Source organism: Watersipora subatra, chromosome 10 (assembly GCF_963576615.1).
Source record: "Watersipora subatra chromosome 10, tzWatSuba1.1, whole genome shotgun sequence".
NCBI classification, from domain to species: Eukaryota; Metazoa; Bryozoa; class Gymnolaemata; order Cheilostomatida; family Watersiporidae; genus Watersipora; species Watersipora subatra.
The window spans coordinates 51,299,496-51,326,450 of NC_088717.1; the positions used below are offsets into that span (position 1 = coordinate 51,299,496).

At 34.7% G+C, this 26,955-nt stretch overlaps 2 protein-coding genes across 3 annotated transcripts in view; both read right to left on the bottom strand.

The window, feature by feature from the left end:
• LOC137405804 (multidrug resistance-associated protein 1-like) overlaps window positions 1-26,955 on the bottom strand; it is a 98,763-nt gene that overhangs the window by 9,603 nt on the left and 62,205 nt on the right. The gene's annotated exons all lie outside the window — the stretch shown is intronic.
• Window positions 1-26,955, bottom strand: part of LOC137405806 (multidrug resistance-associated protein 1-like) — a 44,936-nt gene that overhangs the window by 9,603 nt on the left and 8,378 nt on the right. Inside the window, exons 4-25 of one of the 2 annotated variants that reach the window (XM_068092216.1) lie at window positions 25,374-25,517; window positions 23,970-24,104; window positions 23,610-23,732; window positions 23,020-23,216; window positions 20,112-20,268; window positions 19,083-19,141; window positions 18,738-18,942; window positions 18,547-18,644; window positions 18,068-18,290; window positions 16,209-16,346; window positions 15,893-16,039; window positions 13,988-14,072; window positions 12,609-12,802; window positions 11,548-11,724; window positions 11,304-11,465; window positions 8,647-8,809; window positions 8,239-8,323; window positions 5,985-5,999; window positions 5,527-5,644; window positions 4,470-4,707; window positions 1,438-1,608; window positions 738-877 (exon numbers count right to left, since the gene is read on the bottom strand). In XM_068092216.1, coding sequence (XP_067948317.1) covers window positions 738-877; window positions 1,438-1,608; window positions 4,470-4,707; window positions 5,527-5,644; window positions 5,985-5,999; window positions 8,239-8,323; window positions 8,647-8,809; window positions 11,304-11,465; window positions 11,548-11,724; window positions 12,609-12,802; window positions 13,988-14,072; window positions 15,893-16,039; window positions 16,209-16,346; window positions 18,068-18,290; window positions 18,547-18,644; window positions 18,738-18,942; window positions 19,083-19,141; window positions 20,112-20,268; window positions 23,020-23,216; window positions 23,610-23,732; window positions 23,970-24,104; window positions 25,374-25,517 — 3,174 coding nt within the window. The remainder of the gene's footprint in view (window positions 1-737; window positions 878-1,437; window positions 1,609-4,469; window positions 4,708-5,526; window positions 5,645-5,984; window positions 6,000-8,238; window positions 8,324-8,646; window positions 8,810-11,303; window positions 11,466-11,547; window positions 11,725-12,608; window positions 12,803-13,987; window positions 14,073-15,892; window positions 16,040-16,208; window positions 16,347-18,067; window positions 18,291-18,546; window positions 18,645-18,737; window positions 18,943-19,082; window positions 19,142-20,111; window positions 20,269-23,019; window positions 23,217-23,609; window positions 23,733-23,969; window positions 24,105-25,373; window positions 25,518-26,955) is intronic. The other variant, XM_068092217.1, reaches the window with a different exon arrangement.

Below are 26,955 nucleotides of genomic sequence, written 5' to 3' on the forward strand. Positions count from 1 at the left end.
TTTTACTATTTCAAATTATTTTGTGGTTTTTGGTGATCCGACTGCCAGGATGATTTAAGATTAAAATCGACAAAACTTGATCGTGGTTAAAACGCTGAGATACAAAAGACATGCATAGTCTTTTATATGAATAGACACAGTAGTTGTGCATATTGTACAAAAGTAATAAAGATATGGTCTCATCTGCATTGGGTTCTTATATGTTTGCACACCATTTAGAGAGAAACAGTAGGACAACTTCTAACCAACCTTTCTTTAAATCACTTGAACAATTTATAACATTTATAGCAATGTGTTGATGCTATATTTGCAATATCATTATAACAATCATTGGCAAATGCGAATTAAAATATCTGTCATTAGAGACGTGTAACACTGCAACTCGAACACAACAGCCGATGCCATAACAAAAAGAACAAACAGAGAGTGCTACTGCTGTTGTCATTTTCAGAGAAGCATTTTTCTTCTAAGTATTTTATCAGTGATCAAGTTTTGCCAATTTTAGTCTTGAAACATTCTGGTAGTCATATCACCTCAACCAACAAACAGCATCTCAAATAATGGAAAATTATTTGCAATTTCTTATAAAATCTTTCAAAATATGGTATGAGAGAACCTTTAAATCGGAAAACAAAATTCTTGATTAGCAAAACTATAGCCAAGCAACTAGAATCAAACATATTAATAAACATTTTATTTTAAGCAAACATACAACTCATTCATTAGACTTCTCTCACCTGAATGGCGTAGTAACATAGTAATAGAGGGCCTAAGACAATAAGGAAGATTGGAGTGCCGTACATCACAGTAATTAGAGATGCAATAATTCTGGCAGCAGCTGTCATTGCTCTTAAACCCATCAGCCCTTGAATGTTGTCTGTAACAAAAATAAATCGTTTTAATTCATTTCAATTTGCTCTACAGAAAACTAAATTTACCTTTTGGTCCATCAGCTTGCACTAGTAGTTAATACTGTTTCCCTTTGACTGTTTTTAGTAGACAGGCATTATAGCTATGCAAAGTTTTATAAAGTTGCAAAACCCAGTATTTCTGTAAAATTATAAGATACTAGTAACCTGGCAGTCTCTTGTCACATGAGAGATTGGCAGGTGTAATAACCATGTGTACAGTTATTCTCCAATTAGCAAGGTAGTTGAGTGGTGCAATTGGTATCATAAACGGCTGCAAAACGGAGTATCTGAGTTTGATTCCTGTGCGAAGCAATCTATTTTCCTAGCTTTTAGCGTGGCTTCAGGAAGATGGACAAAAAGATGACCGGGCAGATAGATGGAAGTATGGAAGTATAGTAAAAATTGAGTGATGTAAATCTATTAAAAAGAAGAAGTCCTCATGCTTGTCAGCAAATAGTTTAAACTGTTCAATAGGTCAAACACGATAAGTGGTGTAACTTCTGACACAAATGGTAAAAATACATACCAATAACATCTACATCTTTTGAGAATCTGTTTAAGATCTGTCCGAGGGGCCGTGTGTCAAAGAAAGTCATCTGTAGTCTCATGACTGTGTGTAGAATGGCACTGTGAACATACTTTGATGCTGATATTGAGCCATATGCCAGTGATGCTGTCATCAGCAGTATTGTCAGCACTAAAAAGAATGAAATATAAACTTATTTTAAAATCAAATTAAAATTAAATTCAACTTCTATCAAAATTTAACTTGGTATTTAAACTTTTACTATTTTTTAAATGCAGCACTTGGATGAACTACAACTGCTTAATATAACAAAACAGTCTGGCATTCGTTAATTTCCCAAAAAACTGGTCTTTTTTAAAATCATAAATTGATATATAATAAATCTCAACTTCAGGACTAGGCTGTCTGTTGATAACTAGTTGATTGCTTCCTTCTATAGAAAAATGATTATAAAAACTTCTGTACTTTGTAAAGTTGCATGTTTTAGACTTATTTTTTTATCTTCATGGTATCTAATTTAAAGCTAAGGAGTTGTCTGTCTACTGCAGCACGTGGCAGCTAAGCCTGACTAATGACAGCTCCGGTTTAGTACTGAACAAATATTCTTAATAAGGCTATTCTTGTTTTAGCCACTGTTTGTAAACTACAATCTACTTGCAAGATGTCAAACAGGTCTTAAGACAAGAGGCAATAGAACAGAGAACAGCCCTGTTGAATCCCTACCTTAGCAGTTAGCAGTCGTTACAATTGATAAAATGATGAGAAAACTTGTGAGCTCAAATTCAAAATGAAAAATCCTGTGAAAGTTTTGCAATTACCTAAAAAAAACTGTTGTTGCTATGATACCAATATTTTAATTGAACCAATAATATACATAGGAAATGCCTAATTTGATTATATGAAGTCTGCAACCTGGTTGAAATTGCTACAAATAGTCAAATGTTAAACTTTAAGGACGACAGAAAATAGTTGATAGAAATTGAATCTATGGTCTAAAATCTAAATGATTGACTATCTAGGCAAGCCTTAGTCATAGCTTAGATGTGGTGGAGTATTACACGTAAGAACATAATATGGGTTCACAGAATATTCCACAAACATCTATGTATGTAAGCCAAATTCTGTCGCTGTTTGGTCTGTCCAGTTATAGCTACTAAAAGCTAGAAATGAAAGATCCAATTTGTGCTAGATCTCAGAACCTCTCATTCACCAGGCGAGACCTAACCAATTCAGCTACGTGAGACGCAATGGATTCAATCGGCAATATAAATAGTATGATAAGATAACAGCTTACTCAAATTAGTCATTGTCAATGTGCCAGGCTAATGGCAAGTGACAAGCAACTACATTACCTCCCATTGTTTATAAGCTGATTTTTAACACCTGTGCAATGCAGGGAAGTTGGCTAATATAATATAATTGCAGAAACTGAAGCATCTGCTACATGAGCAATATTTGAATCAGTTGTTTTACAGTAGACTCCATTGTATTTCAGGTAGTCAACTGCTTTGACTTTTTGATCCCAGTTAAACGGCTCAAAGTAGCTTTTCTGTTTAACTAACAAATTTCGTAATGATTAAGTTTTTACAGATAGCTACATTCATAATTACTAGTATCCTGGTAGTCTAGTGTACTGTGAGAGATTGTCATGTGTGCTGATAAAGTACAGAGAATAAGTAGCTGTATAACATATAAAGGTATCTCTATTATATATACTTGTATCCTGGTAGTCTAGTGTGCTGTGAGAGATTGTCATGTGTGCTGATAAAGTACAGAGAATAAGTAGCTGTATAACATATAGAGGTATCTCTATTATATATACTAGTACCCTGGTAGTCTAGTGTGCAGTGAGAGATTGTCATGTGTGCTGATAAAGTACAGTGAATAAGTAGCTGTATAACATATAGAGGTATCTCTATTATATATACTAGTACCCTGGTAGTCTAGTGTGCTGTGAGAGATTGTCATGTGTGCTGATAAAGCACAGAGAATAAGTAGCTGTATAACATATATAGGTATCTCTATTATATATACTAGTACCCTGGTAGTCTAGTGTGCTGTGAGAGATTGTCATGTGTGTTGATAAAGTTCAGAGAATAAGTAGCTGTATAACATATATAGGTATCTCTATTATATATACTAGTACCCTGATAGTCTAGTGTGCTGTGAGAGAGTGTGATGTGTGCTGATAAAGTACAGAGAATAAGTAGCTGTATAACATATAGAGGTATCTCTATTATATATACTAGTACCCTGGTAGTCTAGTGTGCAGTGAGAGATTGTCATGTGTGCTGATAAAGTACAGAGAATAAGTAGCTGTATAACATATAGAGGTATCTCTATTATATATACTAGTACCTTGGTAGTCTAGTGAGCTGTGAGAGATTGTCATGTGTGCTGATAAAGTACAGAGAATAAGTAGCTGTATAACATATAGAGGTATCTCTATTATATATACTAGTACCCTGGTAGTCTAGTGTGTTGTGAGAGATTGTCATGTGTGCTGATAAAGCACAGAGAATAAGTAGCTGTATAACATATATAGGTATCTCTATTATATATACTAGTACCTTGGTAGTCTAGTGAGCTGTGAGAGATTGTCATGTGTGCTGATAAAGTACAGAGAATAAGTAGCTGTATAACATATAGAGGTATCTCTATTATATATACTAGTACCCTGATAGTCTAGTGTGTTGTGAGAGATTGTCATGTGTGCTGATAAAGTACAGAGAATAAGTAGCTGCACAAGTATTCTGACGTTTTAAATAGCGGTCAAATTGGCCCTGGTTTTAAAGTGTCAGTCTACCAAGAGGAAAGTCATGAGTTCAAATCCCATTGGAAGTAATCTTTTATGCAAATCTCTAACCAGAGAGATGGATGGAAATATCTATCACAACTCTTATCACATTAAAGATTTCTGTTTTAATTCCAATTTAAAGTTATATTTTAATGTCACTCTAGATATATATAAAATCTAAATTCTAGAAACAATCATTGCAGACTCACAAAGGTAAAAGATGTTATATACTCACACTGCGCGATTGTAAAGACCCAATAGATAGCGAGATAGAAATTTGTTGCTTCACGCTGCTCTTGTTTTGTGTAGTTACCGCACGTAGCTGGCAAAAACCTTTCATCATTTGTCCAAGTGCTAAGCCATATGTTTGCTGCAACTGTTGCAAGTGCAAACACCAGCCCACTAACTAGCGAAAGGATTGTCCAGTACCGCCCAATTGCCTTCACATAGTACTTATAGACATCAACTGTAAGCTGTAAATGATAAAAATATCGTCAGCGTTAATCATAAGAATGCGATGCTTTTTAAATATTTGCAAGTCTGAGAATACAGATTCATGCACTAATCACTTCTAGTTAGGTAAGCAGACCACAAAGAGATCTTCTGCTGACATGAAATTTTCTAATAAATAAAGTCATCGGCGAAGATATACAGAAAGCTACTTTTTCCTCTAGCTGGTCTGCATTACCTATGAACTCCATTTAAATATGGTGAACAAGTATGACAACTTTTGACATTTTGCGGTAATTTCCTCTGTGCTGAGGGAAGGTTACCATCAAATTTAGCTGATAACTAGTTCAGCATTTTTGCAACAAGGTTGACAAGAATAAACACCACACACCGGTGAGAGCACAGTGCGGAGTGAAGAAGCAGATAACTCCAACTACCTAAATTTAAATAGAACCTCTTTACTAACAAACAGGTGTATAATAAAGCACTTGCAATAAGTTGCCTTCATCTTGGATGAAAGCTGAATTTTTGCTGTTTGTTCTATGAAGAGCTCACAATAATCCTACCCAATTCTACTGCAGAAAAAATAATGGCTTTAATTCATCATAGCCTGGTTCCCCAAAACCATCAAATTTACAATAGAATTAAGGGTTTTTGATAGCTGTTTCTATAATAAGTGACTTTACATTTTTCCATGATCCGCTGTTGGGTTCATAATCTAGTAGATGACTGATACCAACTTGGATTTTAGTGAAGCACACCAAGATTTTGTTTACAGTGTATCTAAAGCACTGCTAAAAGAAATTCAAATGCAACGCTTGTGAATGATCTATTATCTTTACCTTTCCAGATTCAAGAGTTTCCAAGTGCAAGGGAGTTGGCTCCTCATGTTTACTCATATGTGATTGGTTCATAGACATGAGATAATTACTAATGACGAAAGATGCCGAAAGCTCCTGTCTACAAGCAGTATATTTCCATTATTTACATGTTATACAAATAATACTATATAAACCTAAAAGTTGGTCAAAAATTTATTTTCGAGTGTTTCCTTACCAAATGATAACAATTTATAATACTAATACTGCCATATAACAATAACTGCAGAACAATCAAGTGGCCCAGTAGCTGCATGCGACAAACACGTTTGCTGATGCCCAACATAAGCTTATCGAACAGACCACCAGGAAACAGCAGAGCAAGAGATGTTGAAAGAAGACAAACATGGCAGACCAAATTTTTAATTGACAGAATCTGAAAGCTTTCCCTGTTCACCATTAAGTTCCAATAAGTGACATACCCCTTTTCTTTACAGCTACAAAATTGACATTTCTGTAGATAAGGAATACTTAAGATACTCTAAGACTTTAGCATTAATAAATCCAGTTAATAATTAGTGAAAACTCAAGTTGTATGAAAGTAATAATATGAAACAATCAATGTTTGTTAACTTTTTGAGTTTTAAAATCAGCTAACCAATAAACTTAACTATACTGCCCTAATTTGGCAAAACCTATTATCTCATCAATTTTTCTCTGTTTTTACAGCCTGCTAACATTGATTATAATTTGGTCACCTATTGATAAAGATAGTTAACATAATAGTTGTTGAAATTCAAAAAGATGAGCCTCGGTGAATTGAAAATGCTACTAACTCAGTTCTAAATACAACACAAATGTGAGCTCTAGTTTAGGAAGTAAATCATTTTAACATATCAACAATAAACATTTTGCTGATAACTTCCGGATTTAGTGGAAATAAATTATTGAAAAATATTTTTCAATCAGAAGATGTGTGAGCGTCACAGTCTTTTACAGTCGCAAAATTGCAAGCAAGAATTAGATTATTTAAACAGAGAGTAGAGTAGCCACTAAACTTTTGACCAAAAATCACATTACTTTTTTAACCACGCTAGATTAGTATACATGTAGAACTAAATCTCTGTACAAGCATAATTATTGTTTTATTGTTGCTCAAAACTAGAGTTGCCCCGATTTCAATATCGGAATCGGTATCGGTGCCGATATGGGTGTTAAGTATCTGAATCGGTATCGGCCGATCTTTTCTTAAAAAATCGGAAACTTCAGATACTTTTTGCAGATCAACTATCTAGCAGAAAACCGTATTTTAGCCTGCTGCACTAATCAAAAATCATCAGCTGCAAGTTCCTTATTTTCACCTAATGAATTCCAAGCCTGTCACACAATCTATTTCATGTCTATAGCCTGACAAACGTTAACACAGCTGAGGAATCTTTTGGCTTTAGACAGGACGTAATCAACAAGTGCGGTATTTCCCAATTACAGCGATATGATTTGTTGCAGCCAATCACGAACAAGAGACCAATGATGGAAACAAGAACGCGTGCGTGCGGTGTAACATTTCTATGTACTAGCATTACGAAAGTAATTTGAGCAGTCAATGCATAAAGTTATTTACGTATCTCTCTTGATCCTGATGATATGATGTATCGTTTGCATCGCATAAAATAACCTGAGTGGCTTATCGGTATTTAGCCTGTCCTCCATCATCTGTTGCAAGTGAATCCTTCTTCAGTACGACTGGCTACATCGCTAGTGATGAAAGATGAGGATGTCTCACTGAGATAATTGAATCACTAACGGTAATTTAGATAAACGTTTATTTGCTCTAAACTTGTACCGATGCATCAGTTCGTTCAGCAGTAAAAGACAGACTCCACTATCACAGAGAAAGATGTACCACTAACAGTAATTACCATTATTAATAGCAGATTACAAGAAACATGGACTGTTTTGTTACTAGATGCACGGTATGTTAGTATGTGAATTTAATATACATGTATATCTTTTTCCATAAATACAAACAAGTAAATGCATCAATATTTATATTTTCTTTGCATTATATTTGTGTAATAAAATTAACAATTATCTATGCAACACAAAAGATCTGAATCGGTATCTGAATCGGATTATTTTTCTATAAGAATCGGTATATCGGATCGGTATCTGAATCGGCTGGTGAAGTTAGAATCGGGGCATCTCTACTCAAAACCATTGTTTGAAACAGTGATCAGTTCTCACCTTTTTGTAAAAATATGTGTACTTTTAACCCAATATCTTCGGCAAATATAAAAAAAAATTATATTGAATTCTTCATCTCTAGACTTTTTCATTCATTCTTTCTTTTATTCATTAATTCATTCATTAATTGTTTTGTTTGTTCGATAGATCGTTTATTCATTTATTAATTCATTTTAACTAAACTCTAGATCCATTACTCAAAAGACGATCAATTTATCCTTTCAATCTGTGCTTAACAATAGACTTATAGACTTAACAATAGATTTATATATAAATCTCTTGAAAATGTATTCTTCAACAAATTTGAAAAGAATCAAAAATGGGAGCAAGATTTTTGTCCCAAATTACTAACTAATTAAAAATGTTTTCTTGATGAACAACAAAAAGTAACAGCAACAACATAAGCATAAAAATACAAGCTAATGGTTAGATATAATGAGGCCATATTAGTTTGTGTGATTTAAGATAATTGATTGCAGTTGATTCACTCACATTGATAAACCCTCATTAAGACGAAAGAGATCATAGCTATTTAGAGATTGGTCATATTCAGATTCCAGGTCGGAGTCGACATCCTCTAAAATCAGGTACATTTTCCTAACAATGTTTTGTTGAGTTTTCCTTGTCATGAATACTAAGAAAAAAATTATGCTTTGTACACAGAACACCTCAACACAGGGAATACGTCGACCAGAAATGGTTTAAATTAAGAAGAGTATAGGGCTTTTGAGAAACGTTCAGTTTAATTTAGAATATTGGATAAGTTTAGGCTAAAACAAAAGCTGTAGAAGGCTAAAAAGTATCAACTAAAATTGTGTTTTAAGTAGCTGTAAGGAACAACTTAAGAAAGTCTATGAAAAAAGTTTAAATTTTACTACTGAAGTCTTCAACATAGCTCACCCGATAGAACATGGGACTCAATCAACTGGGCAAAAGCACCCTTCTTTTCAAGAAGGCTGTCATAAGACCCAGATTCAGTCACTTTACCATATGCTAATACAGATATGCTGTCTACTTCTGGCAACCACTGTAGACCATGGGTAACAAGCACTCTCGTCTTGTTCTAAAATGAAAACACCCATTACGTTCTGAAAGCTCTTCATTTAAGATAGATTATTATGCACATCAAACGCTACTTTTTTAATTTTAATCCTTTTCAATACATGTGCATATATATGTAAGCACATACGACATGGTACTTATGACATGTTTTTATTGATGATAGCCTAAGGCAATTAATAAACTATAGTTATATATAATCTACATATATATTTTTAAGTGTTGGTGAGTAGATGCCTTCAGCTACATGTATAGGTATTAAAATCTTGGAAATAAAACTCCGCAGTTTCAAAGACTTGAACTTACGGAGATATCGACCACAAATTTAAAATCCAAGCGCTCTACTCACACACACTATAACGTATGCTATAATACGCAAACTATTTTAGCGCTGCGCCCAAGCGTTACGATGCCCCTGTTAAGAAATATTTCGGGACCTAAGTATATGCCGTACGGTGCTTCTTCATCTTTTTTCCGTTAGAGCAATTTGTTCCTCTCCAGGGTAATAATTTATCTCGAACCTAAAACTTGGCGATTTTTGCAGTGATCATATAATGTACATTATTAAAAGATATACATCGCTGAACTTGCCATGGTGGGTTATCAGTAACCGTTATCCGCTACATCTGGTATCTGTTATAATAAAAACGATTATAATAAAATATTATAATAAATTTTGTTAAAAGTTTGAAGTTTACTAAAGTGCATGCTAAAACTTTCCTCAAGTATGTTTTTAGTAAGCTAAATCATTTATGTTAGATTCAGCGTTTTTGTTACACGTCTGTCTCGAAGGGAAGAACTCTCCATGTAGTACATTGTAATGTTATGTTATTTTGCAGATCATAACCACAAAATGTACTAAAGTCGTTGTAGGTACCTATAATTACTAAGGTTAACATAGTATTTTGGTACTATTTTTAATAATGATGATTTTTACCAGGAGGTGATTGCATTAGATAATGACTGTGGGTTTCTATACCACTCTATGTACGTCTATAGCCTGTTATATTTTCGCATGCCAACACTGAAACGAACTGAAATCATAGTTGTATCCCAAATATTCTTTGATTGTAGTCATAGCGAAATATACTATATTTAGCCATTACTTGCTAATGATTTTACATTTAAACGCCTTTATATTTTATTTTTCTTTCTAATTTACTTCAAGGAAACACTTCTTTCAAGTTATAAAATTTTAAACTTACAGTTTTTTGAAAACCTTCACAGTTGTTTTATTTATTTATAATTTAGTTGTCCTGCACAAAATCTTTTTTTTATGATATGAATGTTACAGCTGTTTGACAAAGTTTGAAAACCTTTACAGTTGTTTTTATTTTCTCTTTTAATTTATTTTAACTAAATTTATCTCATGATATGTAGTTTGAAAGTTAGAATGGAAAATGTTGTTATATGTTAATACAAATCAGTTTCTGTTCAAAGACATTTTTTATTACCCGAGCAACGCCGGCTAGCACAGCTAATATAATATACAATATAATAATAAGCTATAATGTGGTCTACAAAACTATTCTAAGCAAAAGATATGTCAAGCATTAGGAGTAAAGTTGAATCACCAGAGGATGAGAATAGCCAAGCTATAATACCAGTCTTATACAGGCTTCAACAACTACCATTTTTTTGTATTTGTAAATATTTTATGAATTATTTTCCATAATACTTACCGTAAATTTCGGCATATAAGCCGACCAAGGATATAAGTCAAAGCCTAAAGTTTGGTTTAAAAATCATGGTTTTGCCAGTTACCTGCTGCATAAGTCAACCCCTTTCTCTGGCTCAAATTGTTTGATCGCTATTAGTTCAATTGACACACGAGGCAGACAATGCGTTGCAGAAATGGCATTCAAAAATTTTATCAGCAAAATCGCCATTGTTTTTTTGTTCCGCCTGTAATACTGTAATACGTAAACGAAAAACAATCATTCACCACTGTACCACTCTGCTTCACCAATGAAACAAAATTGCCACCTTTGATGATATGTACTTGTTTACCAGAAAAGCTATGCCACAAGACAGATATCTGTCAAAAATTGTGATTCATGTATAAGAAAAAAGATAGATGGACATTAGTGAATGTGCCAAATAGATCAACGATGTGTGGGCTTGTAGGCAATCAACATGAAAAAAGAACTAAATTATAACAAACAAGTTATTCCAGGAAAGAATCCTAGCGATGACCATTTGAAGGATGAAGAATGGGACGTTGTGTTTGATTCATTTCTTGTTAATTAGGATTACTAGTATTTTACTGTTTCATAAATAAATCCCTATGTCACATTATGTACTTTTGATTTACAATGGTTTTTGAAATTGAATTATCTTAGAATTCATGTTCTGAAAAACGTGACTGCCGTATAAGTCGAGGGTGGTTTTGTAAGCTTTAAATTTGGAGTAAAGCTTTTGACTTATATGCCGGAATTTACAAAACATGTTTTTGTTCCATCAGCTAGATGACCATTCTTCCTCCTTAACACTCTTACCTTTAACAGGCCTTTAGGTCCTATTACTTGCTCAAAGATCTCTCTTCCAACATGTGCATCAACAGCACTTAGAGGATCATCAAAAAGGTACAAATCAGACTCGCTGTAACAGGCTCTGGCTAAGCTGACTCTCTGCTTCTGTCCCCCGGACAAGTTTATACCCTGAAAGATGAAAGGGATTTGAAACCTTCTAATCGGTCACTGGCTGATCGGAACATGAAATTCATTGTTACTTCTTACTAACTTTCTCTCCAATGTATGTCTGATCTCCATGGTGAAGAATTTTCAAATCTGGTTTAAGAGCCACTGCTTTGACAATCTTGTCATATTTCTCTTGGTCAAATGCTTTTCCGAAAAGAATATTGTCACGCACAGTGCCATTTTGAATCCAGGCTTGTTGAGCAACAAAAGCAACTGAATCCTAAAATATAAAATGAAAACTGAGTGTAAATTTCAACTCAGATCATACTTTTAACTAATTGTAACTAATCTGTCTATTTAATTTGACAAGAGAAGACTGTATATGAAGACTTAGATAACTTTTATTATTTTGTAAGCATTTTAGATTAATTTATAACATTGCTTTCCTATTGGTTTTTGTTGCTTTGTTTCTTCTCCGACTATTTCGTGCAACAATTGTTTTGAATAAAACAAAAAAGACTCGGAAAATTAGGAAAACAGACATTCAAATATACAAAAACATGTGATTGGAAGGTCATTATAACAGTAATCAGAAGCCGAGAAAGGTGTGCCACATGATACCTCAGAACAAAAGCTGTTATTAATTGACAACTTGCAGTTGTGTTTTGTCAAAAAACATTACAATTTACAGTATATACAAAATTTCATAATTTTTTGTTATTTGGACTTGCTGATAGGTTGTAGCTAGTTATGAAAAAAGCCCTAATTCAGATCCTTTGCAACGACAAGTACATTTTCTTTGTTTTTATGATTGATTATTGTATCTCTACTAACAAGACCTCGCACCTCTTATTGGGCAGCCCTAGTATACATGTACACTACTCTTTCTAACAAATGTTGTCAATTGCTAGATACATCAAATAGCAGGTTCTTCAGCTAAATAATAAAGATGACAAACCTACAATGCTCAACTAGCTGATGAAGCAACAAGGGTACTTTATGCTAAAAATCTAATAACTTTTCCTGTAGGTATTAGAAAGCTAATGTAAATTAACTGCTCTAAATAAATGAAGCAAAATCTTTCACTTGTTTCCATGTCAAATGAGATAGTCCATAATGGGCTAGTCTAAGAGCAATGTAACAAGGATATCAAAACTTGCTTACCTTAGCAATGACTTTCCCACAATGCTTATACATGTCACCAACGCAAGCAGATAATAAAGATGATTTCCCAGAACCAACTTGCCCAACCACAGCGGTTAGAGATTTTGGAGGAACCTCAAAGTTAACCTTGCGTAGAATTTTGGCAGAATCAGGGGACCAGGAGAATGTACCATCTACAATCCTAATGTCTGCATCTGAAAGAAAGAATTTACACTATCAGTTGATGAAGCTATGATGTAGTAACTATCAAGCTTAAAACAGTTAGTGATGCAACATCTTTCTGTTTTGCCAAGATTTTTGGGTAAAAAATCTGGAATGTTCTTATGTTTCTACTTTTTTAAACTATTTAATGATTTTCCTTATTAACAGTTTCAAAAACTTAATCAGTTTTGCATAGAATGAAAGTTTAACAAAAGTGTAATTAAACAGCTGGCCATTTATCACGAGAAAATTGATCTGAGCTTGCTCGGTAAAAGTGACACAAAATTCGGTTTTCAGTAGACAGCATATACTTGTGTATAAGTTTCTATAATCATTTGTTTAGTAGATGTCACTTGATTATGCTCAACAGAACTGTAAAAGTAAACTACAGTGATTGAAATGTAATACATACTGTGGTTTAATAGTAGGTAGGTGTAAGCGAACTATCTGGCTTATATCTGATTACAAAGTTAAAATATTTAGAGCTTATGACTTTGAACTCACAGCAAGTTTTAGCTACAGTATATATGTCACTAGGCATATCTAAGATTCATTTCTTGGTTTAAAAAGACATGGCTAACACAAAAGAGTTAATGTAATTGCTTTAATTGACTGGTGGTTATAGCACAGGACAGAAAGAGGTCAGATGAAAAGATGAGTCAAAGCATTTTATTCAGTGAGCATGAGAAAAGGTCAAGTGGTCATCTACAACTTAATGGAGGTTTTTGGAGTTTAAAAAAGACTAGAGGTTAATCGTTGTGACAACATTTGAAGCAGAGCATGATTTATACAATTTTTTTAAATATGTTGGACTAACCAACTGTGCTGCCAAAGTTTTCTTACTGTTCTTTCAATTGCTGTCAATTTGTAAGGAATTTACTAACACAAATTTCTTTAACACCATCAAAAATAGGACGTAAGAAAACTCAAACATGCAGATTCAGCACAGCACAGTGTAAAAAACCAAATGTTAGCCAATAGTGTCTTTTTTCGAAATATATCCAAATGATTTTATGCGACACAGTCATAATTTTCTTCAGATCTGAAAACAACCCCAGTTTCACAATTTTTAAAATATTCATTTAATGTTATTAAAGTTTTCTAATTGTTTTAAAACATTTTGAAATTTTTTGGAACTAATCATACAACAAGAAAACTAAAAATTATAGAACGCTTACCACAGTTTTGATCCTTCTCAATATTTCCTTCAGATAAATCAGAATTCTTGAAGAACTGTACTATTCTGTTTACAGACACACTTGCCTACAACACCGAAGAGAAATATTTTCAATCCTCATAGCATTCACTTAAGTAGAGAGTGCGGAATAAATTGCTGTAATATAAATTACGGCAGTAGTTTAGAGAGGCCCTGAGACTATTGAACCTTTATGGTGCTAAAGTAAATACATTTAAATAGCAGAAAAATTGCAAAATACTGAATTTGCTGGATGTTAGCAGTAGTAGCTGTTGATTACTAGTAATAGCTAAGAGGTGGTAAAGCTTTAAATGCATGAACTTCGTTTATTTATATTTTTAGAATTTGACAATATAAAATGCCGATAAGGTAGGTGTCCTTACATCGTAAATAGTTCGCTCTGAGCTTGTTTAAATGTTCACAGGGATTTTACTCTTTGTACTAGTAGTAGTAGTAGTAGTAGTAGGAGAAGTAGCAGTAGTAGTAGTAGTAGGAGAAGTAGTAGTAGTAGGAGGAGGAGAAGTAGCAGTAGTAGTACAAGTCGTAGCATAGGTATTGGTATAAGTAGTCGCAGTAACTATACTAGTAATTCAATAGTAGCAGTAGTACCAGCAGTAGTAGTAGCTGCATAAGTTGCAGTAGCTCTAATCCACTACTGGCGCTAGAGTAGTAGCAGTAATAGCAGTAGTAATAGTAGCAGTAGTAGTAGCAGCACTAGTAGTTGCAGTGGTTCACATTGAGTAAAACGGTAAATGCGTAAATATGTTCATCTCTGTTCTTATTATCAGACTAAGCAAAAAAAATATATTAGCCAAGAAACCTAAAGTAATATATATTTTGCAAAAGGTACATCAATAGAAACTAATATTGACTGTGGGTAAATTGCTTACAAGGCGATGAGCCATATTGGTGCTAGCTACTAAGTGTGCCATTAAAGAAAAAATTATTTTGATATTCGTGAAGTGGGCCTCAATCTAATTCAGGCTAGCAGAGGCACACTAATAATGACTTGCTCCAAGTAAGAAAAAGGTGGTGGGTACTGTTGAATTTTACTTTACATGTATAAAGAAGTCTTGTGAATGGCCAGGTGTTATTTTAGTTTATAATCACGATCAGAATGCAACATTTCTGGTGCACAAAGAATTAGCAGAAGAGGCGACACTTCGAGGAATGAAAACAAGTAGAGACAGATTGACTTACAATGACTAGCATATATAATAAGAATAGTATTATACCAGTTACACAGCTTACTAAAATACTAATAGTGGCTTATTCCTTCTAAGATTTTTCTTAATTATTAGCTTGACCCCTAATCTGTGAGTTGGCAGTCTTGCAGACAGAGATTATATTATAGTTAAAAACACCGAGATTCTGAAGGTTCAGCTTAATGGAATGCTACGCAAGAATGCTATTAAAAAGCATAGTATCAAAGTAAAAATCGTTCAATTCCTTTGACTAAACCCAAACTTGATATGATGTAAAAGTTATTAATAAAATATTTTTAAAAAGATGGCACACTAGCAGCAGCAATTTACAGGCTATTAAAACCATTTGATGACATGGATCATAAAATTATCTAGCATCTTTGTAATTCTGTGAACAAATTTCATTCAATTAAAGTTAAGGCAGATATTGCTCAGGTTAAAGATCCCAGATACAGCTATGAGTTTAGCTACAACCTACACGGTAATCACGATAAATTATTCAGCTTACTTGCATCTAGCAACCAGATTCTTTCTATCATGAACTTTCCAGCAACCTTCGACTAGTACAGGACTTAATAATTAAGCATTTAGGCTAGAAAGCAAGAATTAACAGCTCTCTAAAGTCACAGATGATTTACATTTTGCTAAAATCAAACCGAAAGGTAATAGAGTATTCTACTCACCATAACGGTTGATGAGAGAGCCAGCGGTATATTTAGTAGAGCGGTGCCAAGTATGTTGAAAAGAGTCAGCGTAACGTAGGCAGCAGTTGGTGTCAATATGTGGTCAGGTTCTATGATGACGTACATGGTGTATATAACTGTAGTAACCTGCAATACATAAAATATAGAGCAAACAATTCCTACTATAAAACCAGAAGTTGAAGAAATAGAGCAACTTTGTTGCAGCTGACATTTGGTTATTCTAAAAATAAAAATACAAATCAGGCTAAATAAAGAGAGTGAAATAAGAAGTTTATTTTTGGTCTATAATTCCTACTGTATAGAGAAGGGCTGTGATGATAAAGAACTGGACTATGAGAGAATTCCAATACGCTGTAATGTTCTTTATTTCTTCTGCACGAATGGCTGAAATCTTTTCTTCAAAAGATGGCTCCCAGGCATACAGCTTGATTACCTAGAAATATATTTAAAAGTATTTGGTGGTAACTTCTGGTGAAGTTGAAGAAATGACTAATCAGCTAGTCAATAAATTCAGCATATGGTTCCAACAATGTTACCGTCGTAGCCGACAAAGAAGTGTTTCCTCAAAGTAATTTAGCATCGGTTATTGGTTCATTCTGTTAGCAATTAGTATGCTTCTGCTTTACAAAGCTATCTCAAACAATAAGTTAGCCATTGTTACAACACTTGATGCAAATAAAAAAAGTGTATTTGGAAACAGCTGTAAAGGCCTACTCTATTGGCCTGTAAAGGTGGAACAGCTGTAAAAGCCTACTCTATTGGCCTGTAAAAGTGAAACAGCTGTAAAGGCCTACTCTATTGGCCTATAAAAGTGGAACAGCTGTATAAAAGCCTACTCTATTGGCCTGTAAAAGTGGAACAGCTGAAAAAGCCTGTTCTATTGACCTGTAAAAGTGGAACAGTTGTAAAGGCCTACTCTATTGGCCTGTAAAAGTGGAACAGCTGTAAAGGCCTACTCTATTGGCCTATAAAAGTAGAACAGCTGTAAAAGCCTGCTCTATTGATCTGTAAAAGTGGAACAGCTGTGAAGGCCTACTCTATTGGCCTGTAAAAGTGGAACAGCTGTAAAAGCCTACTCTATTGGCCTGTAAATGTGAAACAGCTGTAAAAGCCTACTCTATTGGCCTGTAAATGTGAAACAGCTGTAAAAGCCTACTCTATTGGCCTATACAAGTAGAGTTTAAGAAAAGTAATTATGCAAAATAAAGTATTCTAAAATAACTTACGCTATTATGTCTGAATAGCGCAATCGATAAATGTTAAGCCCGCTGGCTCCTATTGAAAACTATGCAAAGGAAACTGCCGGTTCCCTTTGCTCACCATAAAACAGTCAAGCAATAACACCGAGTATTAAACTTCAACGATATATATATTTAAATAAGTATACATCAGCATACATGTAAGATAAACCATAAACCATATATAAAGAGTGTGCGTGTACAACTCTGCTCAAACGATCGTTTTGTGCTCCTTTTATATCTTTTAATCTTTTTAGGCTTCCCCCTTTTTCGTTGTTTCATGTTCGGTCTTCTAGTACGGTCTCCTGAGCTTTTCGAGTACTCTCAACTATGACCAAGCCTTTTCCTGTGACCAGAAGGCTCGGCCCTGTGACCGTGGTGGTCAGGAGGTTGATCGCTACGGCCCTGTGACTGCGGTGGTCAGGAGGTCGGTCGCTACGGCCCTGGTTACAGCCCTCTGCCATAACAATTAGTGATTGCTTTGAGCCATGAGCCTGTTTAGTAAATTTTAACTTTAAATTTAACTGTAGCCGGCAGTCCTTTATAATGTTAGAAAACTAGTATTCTAATCAATAGAGTTATATCCACTTTTGATGATACTCCTTTCCTACCATTGATATTAACGTAACCTTCAGCTCGCTTTAATGCGCATAAGAAATATATGGTGCAAGCAAAAAATTTCAAGGTTTATTTCGTTATCATATATAGAGAGGATATACATCTACATTCTCCCTCTATATATGAAAGAATTAATTAACTATTAATATAAAACTCAATTATATAATTGGGAGATATATTCATATCTCCCAATTATAAGGTGTTTTGGCCTCTTTCATATATAAAATAACCTTTGAAAAAATAATGAACCTTATGAACTAACACCTGGTGATTTCACAACAGGCTGGCATGAACTCACTTTTATACCGCTGAGCATTTCATTAGTGAGTTTCACTCTAGTGTCTTTTAGTTTCATCTGCTTTGCTTGAATAGCTTTCTGTCGAACTGTTATAGGAGATGTGACTGGGAGAATTACAACCATGAGACCAAATCCAAGAAAAACACTTGGTCCCACACATACGTAAAGTTGCCATAAACACAACACTACTTGGACGATTGATGAGGGCATTGTCCACAGGTCCCTAAAACAAAACAGCTATGATTAGAAAGTTTGCTAGCCTATTATAGCCAATCGTTAAAAACTCCAAAAAAATGAATATGAAAATTTGTTTTGATTGTGTTAGTGTAGCTTGTAACCTTTATTATGCCCGATGTAATTATGTAACTCGTAGCCTCAGGCCGCAAAATTTCTACCAAAGCTTGTCGACAAAAACTGAAGTAAACAAACAGACACCTCATAAAATGGTTTCAACATCATAAGCTAGTTTGTGAACATACATAAACACATCTTGCATTCGTTGCCCATCGACAGCCATCAAGTTCACAACCTCACTAGTAGTTGTTTTCTCCTTAGAATCAGAGCCTAGCCTCAATGCCTGTAGAAATAATGCCTCAGTACATTTAGAACAGGCTTACGAATTATAGGAAGTTGTTGAAAAACAGAAAGGCATGATTTTTTAACATTTTACCTTTTTGTAAAGAATGGCAATGACTGCTGCTCTAATCCTAAACCCAACCTGCAGACAGAGATACCACATGTGCTGAAATAGAATTGTCATTATCACTTGAGTGATCACAAGGAATATGGTGAGAATATATCCTTGCCATGCTGGAGCCACAGGAGTTCCTGGTACATGCTCATTTGATCTGGACATCACCAGCTCCATAAGCATGCTACAAATCGATATACACATATATATGTATATACCACTGTAGTACAACCATGTGGAACTTGTACATGACTAAGTTATTTAAAAAAAACATACAAATGTTGCCTACTGCTAAAATATGACAGTATATTGTACTCTATTTACCCCTGTAGCAGTGGACAAAGGAACTGAATCCAGTCATAGGCAAACTTGCATGACAGGGCCTAAAACAGAATCAACAGAAACATGCATAAGTAAACTTTCATGACAGAGTCTGTAAGGATGATTGAAAAAAAAACAGTTTCAAACTTCAAACAAACATTTGATCTTCAGAAGTCTAAATGTTTCTCTCCTGTGGTGTCACTGGAGTTATTTGAGTTTAATACAGTTACCGCAAAATCATTTTTGACAAAATTTCAGTAGCACTTGAAACGCAGCTGTGAATAACATAGAATCAAAAAAATTAAAAAAATATAACAGAAAAATTAAAATAAAGTATGCAATAGTTTTAAAAGAGAAATGTTACTTGTGCTTTCGTGTGAAAACAAATCTTTTGGTGACTTAGCAAACATTGCGGTGAATTTTAAAAAGCCATAAACATTGCAAAATTTGTTTAAAAAGCGCATTACATCAAGTCTGCTAGAGCCGTTTCTATAAACAAGTCACTGTACTTTTTTGGCCACTTTGCAACTTCATAACAGTGTGATTGATGATAGTAAGCCTTCAAAATTGGCTCTGCTCCATTCTTGACTACTAACCGCGCTGCATACTAAATGGCTTGCAGCACAGCCACACATATTTTTGTTTTCGTCGCCTATGCATACTGGTGACAAGAGAATAAGGAACATGTAAGGCAAACATACTCGTCTCAGATCATCAGTAACCTGACATTTGAGTCTTTCGGTTTCAACTTTGTGAATAGACGCTTACTAAAATTTCACTCCGTTAGATATGTAACCACTATTTGAATAGAGTGATGACCATAAGAGTGCACCCTCAGTCTATTGCTCTCTCCTCCTGGGCTAAGTATTAAAAGTGATTAGTTAGTAGTCTTGGTAGTATCAACTATAGCAGAATAGGATGTTTCTTGACTTTAACATGTTGTCTAGCAACAAAAAGTATGCCTTACGCCTATTTGTCTATAAAGCAATATTGGCCTATTTGGGGTTGCCTGTGGTCTGTAACAATACTTACTATGAATATAGACCACCCATGATGCTTCAGTATAATTCTAACAAAGGACAGAGGAGGATCTTTAGCAGGACTGTGATGCTCAATAAGTGGGTCGGACTCACCACTCCCTTTCAATCTTATAGAGTTATTCTCACAATTTCTAGCCATTTCCTCTTTTCTACAATCATAGACTCATAAATTAAACTCACAAACTCATAAAATGCTGCAATGCAATGCCCACCTGTTACAATGTTGATATATTCTGCTGTCTATGAGCAAGTTACTATCTAGACAAGAACTATCTGTTGTAGCTGATATAATCATGGCTCTGAACGAATTAGTCTAACTAGGTATAACAAAAAAATTAGAAGTTTTGTATAAACTTCAAAACTCTGAACACAATATTCCTTAACTTTGGTCACATACTGAATTGTTGAGAGGTAAGGCGATATATGCTAGTAAAGCATACCTATATATACATATATAATTCTCAGTGTTTGTCTTTTTGTTAAACTCTGTGTCTAGTTGAAACAATTAAAATCTAGCAATGAAAAATCTGCACAACACTGGATTTGATCTCAGGACCTCCAGATTTAGAGGCGGCGAACTTAACCATTAAGCTACATGGAACAAAATTGATTCTTTAAGCAAATAGTCATTACATAGGGCAAGATACTCATGCATGAGGCGCTTGCTAGGGGTTAATAACTAGCACTGATGCCCATCATGTGTAACGATTATTAAGCTGGCCCAAAATGAGGATGATGTTTCAGTAAAGATCTTAGTAAAGATCTAGCTTTTCAGGAAAGTTACTTAAAATTCATGTTGTAATTATTTTACTACCCATGCAACGCCAGGCATTTGGCTTGTCTATACATATAAATTTGAAAGCCTGTCGTTTGGTCTGTCCAGCTATAGCTATTAAAATGAATGAAAAATTTGCTTCATGCTGGATTTGATTTGGGTTTATTAGGCTGTTTGGTAAATGACAATGAGTTAGTTTGTTTATAATCACAATTAAACAACTGTCTTATGGTTGCAGAAAGGAATGGTAAAATTTGTATTGCCATATCTTCAACATGGAGAACAAGCTGCATATTTATCTGCAATGCTTGAAACTTCTATAAAAAATTTTTTTTTATTTGCTCCGGTACTTAAAAAAATGAATAATGACTAGAGTATGCCCCGGAATCGACTACTGTAGTTAGGGCAGCCTCAACATGTCGATTACTGACGATAAAGGTGCTGTGCTAAAATGTCAGCAAATCTTCATACGTCAAATACGTCATCTATCTAAAAAATTCAAACTTGATAAATTTTTCAGCATTTTAAAACTAGATAATGCTGCATAAGATTTAACACTGATGAGTTGAACTCAAAAGTTTACTTGATGGTTTTTATATGTATCACAAGTACACGCGTGTGGATGATCATCGTGTAACGGCAAGCGAGAGCTGGAGCCGAGGAGAGCCATCATGACCTGCTGGCGATTCTGTGGCCAGAGGGCTGGCTCGGCCTCTCCGAGCGGCTAAGGACTTGGTTAGGTCAAGACAAGGAGGGACCGAGCTGGCCCTAGGCCTGGCCAAAATCACAACTGGCCAAATACTGGCTAGTGGGACGACCAGCCTGACCACTGAAACCGACAGAGATGAAGACCGGCCTGTGACCAAGCCGGCAGACAAAAAAACCAACCTCCTACTGAGGCCGGCTCTGCAAGGAACAACCCGATGCCGAGTTGATCTTTTCGGAAAAGGGTGGAGCCTATCCAACACCATCATATAAATTTAGCCAAGCCTTGATGAGCCAAGCAAGCCAAAGCTCAGGGAAGACTCATTTCATGCAGCTGATTGTATGCGTACTGTTGATTGTATTTATTATACATATTTGAAAAAATATATCGGCCTTATATACTCAAAGGGGTATGGTTTTTTGTGGGGATGTAAAGGGACACAACAGATTCTTTTACAATATCACATCTCGTGTCATTAGAAGTTTTATGCCATATGTCATATTTTCTGACAAAACTGGTTTGCGCAGCATTATAAATCTCAGCTGTCAGCAGTAACATGGTTAAATTTAGTCAGAATCTAAAGTTTAGGTTTATACTGTCTCAAAGGTATCAGGTCACTCACCCCCTGGCCACTTACCTCCTGGCCATATACCTCCGGTCATTTACCCCCTGGTCACATACCCCCCTAAGCTATATACCCCCCAGGTCATTTACCCCACCTTTACCTTTACCTTTACCCCACCATTTACCTTTGTGCTGATGCTGGTGAACCAGCATCAGCACAAAGGCCAAAATATCGAGCTATACAGTATTGCAGAGACTACAGACAATAGTTGCGTATTATGATAACAGGCCAATTTTTGAGTTCTTACGTGGTATAGCACACAAAATTCAAATGTAATTTCATGATTGTCTAAAATATATGTCCATACATGTACTTGTTTTGCAAATGCATGTAAATTACTGTCTGTTTGTATTGAAATAAAATTTCGTGATTAGATTGTAAATAAATGCATTTATTTTTAAGTGTCTTTTTAATTTTTCATTATTAACTACTAATTAATCCATGACAAATTAGCAAGTGGTTCATGTGATTTAAACCAAAGATTAACTGGTTTAAGTTAAACTGTATTATGCGGTATTTGGGGGGGGGTACTTGACCTGGGGGTATATAGCCTAGGGGGGTATGTGACCAGGGGGTAAATTGCCAGGGGTATATGGCCAGGGGGTAAGTGGCCAGGGGGTAAGTGACCTAAAATCTGTCTCAAAGACTATACCTCAGCAAGCACAATGATTTCAATATTGTACCTTAAAGTTATATCTTCTATAGTTTTATATGTTTTCAAATTAAAGATGAATAAAATATGTGCAAAGTTGGCAAATAAAAATATCATTAAACAGATAAATTGTGCAACTTACTGACGTTTCCATTTTTTAACAGCCATATTCCAATCGGCCTCAAAGGCAGGAATATACTCCTTGCTTTTATTCTTTGGTGATAGGTTCCAGAGGTCGGCTCTGGTCAAGTCTTTTTGATAACCGAGTGTTACAATGCTTGTGAACCAAGAGAAAGTAAGGAAAGAAGGAAAGGAACAGATGTACTCCGGACAGATATTCTAGAAAAAGGTACAAAAATGTGCAATGAAAAAAATAAATGGAAGCATCTTTTTAAAATTAATTTTGAAATTGAATGCGATTAACCAAAAATCTTGAAAAATGCCTGTAGCTCTGCCTTCGCTAATTTGTATTTTAGATCATATCACCTGCATGGTAAAACCCACTAGCGCTAATGTCGCTAAACATTTTTTCTCTCGCGTTTTTTTTACGAACTAAGTTCACCGCCAAAGTTTGACTTGTGTGGAACTTATGAACGAAGCAAAAGTAACTTCACTGATTACAAAGTGACCAGTTAGACAAATTCTGATAAGACATCAAATTTATTAGTTTAAAGACTGGCAAAAACAAAAAAAATTATTCACATTAGGAAGCATATGCCGTTTAAAAATTACCTCAAAATTCTTTTTTGTTTCATCATCAGCGTCAGATATAGAAGCAAGAATAAACTGCAGTAAGCACAGGCCAAAGTAGATTGCTTTTATTGTGAATGCGGATGCATCATCAATCTCACCAATCTAGCAAAAGGATATAGATAATAATATTAGACATAAAAACAAAATTAACAACACAATGATGATTTTAAAAGCTTGAGATGAAATCGCCGCAATTCAAACATTACTTGCTTTTAAAATCTCATGTCAATTGTAACGGGTTACCTAATTTGGCACCACAACAACACAACTTCAAGTCAAGCGTAAGAACAACAATATATACTGCTAAGGATTACTATTATTATAGAACAGTATACTCACATCAGCGAAGTGTACAATTTCAGAGTAGAATGGTATAAAAGAACCTAAAGACCAGAGAAGCCAGTAGCACCAGAGAACACCGCTGGAAAAAAATCCTTTGAGCCTGACCTTTTGAACCAGAACTGCTGCTGCAACCTACAGATAAACAAGATGATAAAACAGTTTGCATTGGCAATCACCCAAAGATCAAGTAGGGCCTCTGCTTGTCTTACTGCAAGCAGAGGTTGTGTGTATTTCTAAAAGTATTGTTACACAAGGTTCAAACAATGGCCCTGTGATCTTGGCTGAACATGTATGAGTCCAATGGCCTTGATAACTGAAGACATCAACCTTGATGGAGACATCAACCTTGATGTAAAGAACCTTGATGACTGGAGACATCACCAGTTGCAGAGTGCAACTTAAGGTTGGATGTCGTTCTTCTCACCACCAGTGGCCTTTTTTGAGAACTAAATCCCAACTGACCTGTTGTCTGCAGGTCAGGCGTTCTAGACCAATAGTCCACGGCTGCGCTCACAGCTCCACAGGTAAGCTTAAATAAGAAGTTTTATATTCAACTGATATAAAACTTGCAAAAAAGCACTGTATGTAACGGATTACCATTCTCTAAGAGGTTGGGTCACAAACTAAAAATGTAAAGGTTGAAAAGTGGAATTTGATTGAGAGTTGGAATTGAAATAATGATGTTCATTTGGTGTTGAATATATTAGATGCTGCAACTGCTGATGTTAGGGTGAGCTCTAAAATGTTCACATTTGCTTCGAACGTTTGATACTTACTTTGACTGCCTTTTGGTGATTGGCTAGCTGGTCATTTTACCTTTTTTAAAAATCAAGTTGGAAGTGCTTGACAAAACAGAACCAAATTTTAACAAAACCAAGCCAACATAAAACACTCTTATTTGAATAAAGATCGTTAGAAAATCTTAAATATGTCTGCTAGCATATATTTAAGTTTTATTGCATAAGTCTTAACAGAGACTGGTGCGTAGAAATGTCAAAAATAATTCTTCTAACATTGTTTGTTTCAAAGCTGACGCTAGAACTGAAATTTCTCAATTTGTTTAGTAGTATTTCCAGTATGCTTTTGATACATCAACATATTTACCAGATGCTTGTTTCCATTTACTTTGCATTTATGTCCTTATACATTTTATCACAGACTATTTAAATGATGATATTTCTTTCTAGGAATTAAAAATTTAACATTTACAAAACTGAGATCGTTAAAACTTAAACTTCTGGTATATACTTTGGCTGAGTAATTATCGTTCTGTAACTCAATGAAATCTGTAATAACTTGACCGTAACATCTCAAGTTAAAACTATCAATCGAAGTTATCAGACTGAAGGAGAAGCATGAGACCTCTGTTTACATAAGCAATCCAGTCCAAGCAGTACTAACCATAGAGATTATCTCTAGAACTGCTGAGATGTATGAAGCTTCAGATATGTACAGTGGATCACGAACATTCTGATTGTAGAGCCTCACTGCCACATCATAGCCAAGACTAAACAGAGATATGACTGCCAGTACCAGACATATAGCCTAAAACAAACGTGTAGCTGCAATTATTGATAGAAAATGATTGTGACAGTAAAGTTTGGATTTACATTGATTCACAGAAACTCAATCATCTTTGCAACTTTGTACAGACATGATACTAAATAAAAATAGGAGAAAGTAAATATATTTATGTTCTACTGTTGGTGTGGTAGACGCTTGGCCATGACTTTCTTAGTCCTATAAATACTCCTATATATTTTGCATGTTGCGTTGTTCATTTTGTTGTATCGTTAATAACTTGTTCGTTTATACTTTATCGCTACGATGTTTTGCTTTTATTTCTGCTGTATTGTTATTGTAATGTTTGTTTATTATAACCATGCCAACACATTTATCAATTTATCTTTATCGTTAGTCGGCTTTTCTTACTCGGTTCCATTATCCAAAACGGGTAATGTACATGTATATAAAGGGAGCGCGTTTGATAAGAGAGCAGAGCAGTAGTCATAAGCTTCTCTACTAATGGATTTTATTTCATAAATAAAACAAATGAAAAGCCATACTTATTTTCTTTTCTTTATGCAACATTTTAGATCATACTAAAGCAGAGGCCGGCAATATTCTTTACAATGGTTTCCAAGAAAAAACGGTGTACCAATTACTTACAAACTTAAAAAATTTTGTACAATTTGACCGATTGAATGCCTTTAAAACGCTTACATGATAACTTGGAAATTATTCTACAATTGTGAAGCTAAATATTATATTTACTTTTCCCATAAAGGTTCAAATCCAGATATCTGGCTTAACAGACAAGCACACCCCCAACTGCGCCACTCAGCCACCTAGAGTCATTGCAGAATAACTGTACACATAGTTATTACACATGATAATCTCTCACGGTGCATAAGACTGCCAGCGTACTAGTTAAAATAAAATGTGAAAACTATGAAACATAAAGTCAAGGCAGTATAAACTATTTATGTTAATTTAAAAATCATGTAGCCCAAGTCAGACGAGCAGTTCTTTATCTTGCATCATTAAGACTGCTCATTTGCTTAACCATTTCCAATGTAAAAGCAAAGTTCAACAAAAAATCTTTTCATTGGCCATTTTTTATCAATAACTCAACTTCTAAGATATATATTATGAAATAATTTTCTAAAGCATTTGTTTTAACCTTATATCTAAATAATGGAAGCAATTACTATTAAATTTTTTACATGTCGAATAATTTAAATGTGCTTGTAAAAATGTTTGTTTCAACATATGATGATTATGATACACGAAAATGATATTGGAATGCATTAACTTTATATGTTAAAGTCTGATAGAAATGCTATACAGTTCAGTGCTGATGCGCCTTGCTCCGATAAATGTCAACTAACTGAGAGTAATATTGCAACTTTCTAAAACACCTCAAGTTACTGCAAAACTTCAACATATACATGACACTGTTCTGCTGTGATACTTTAATAAA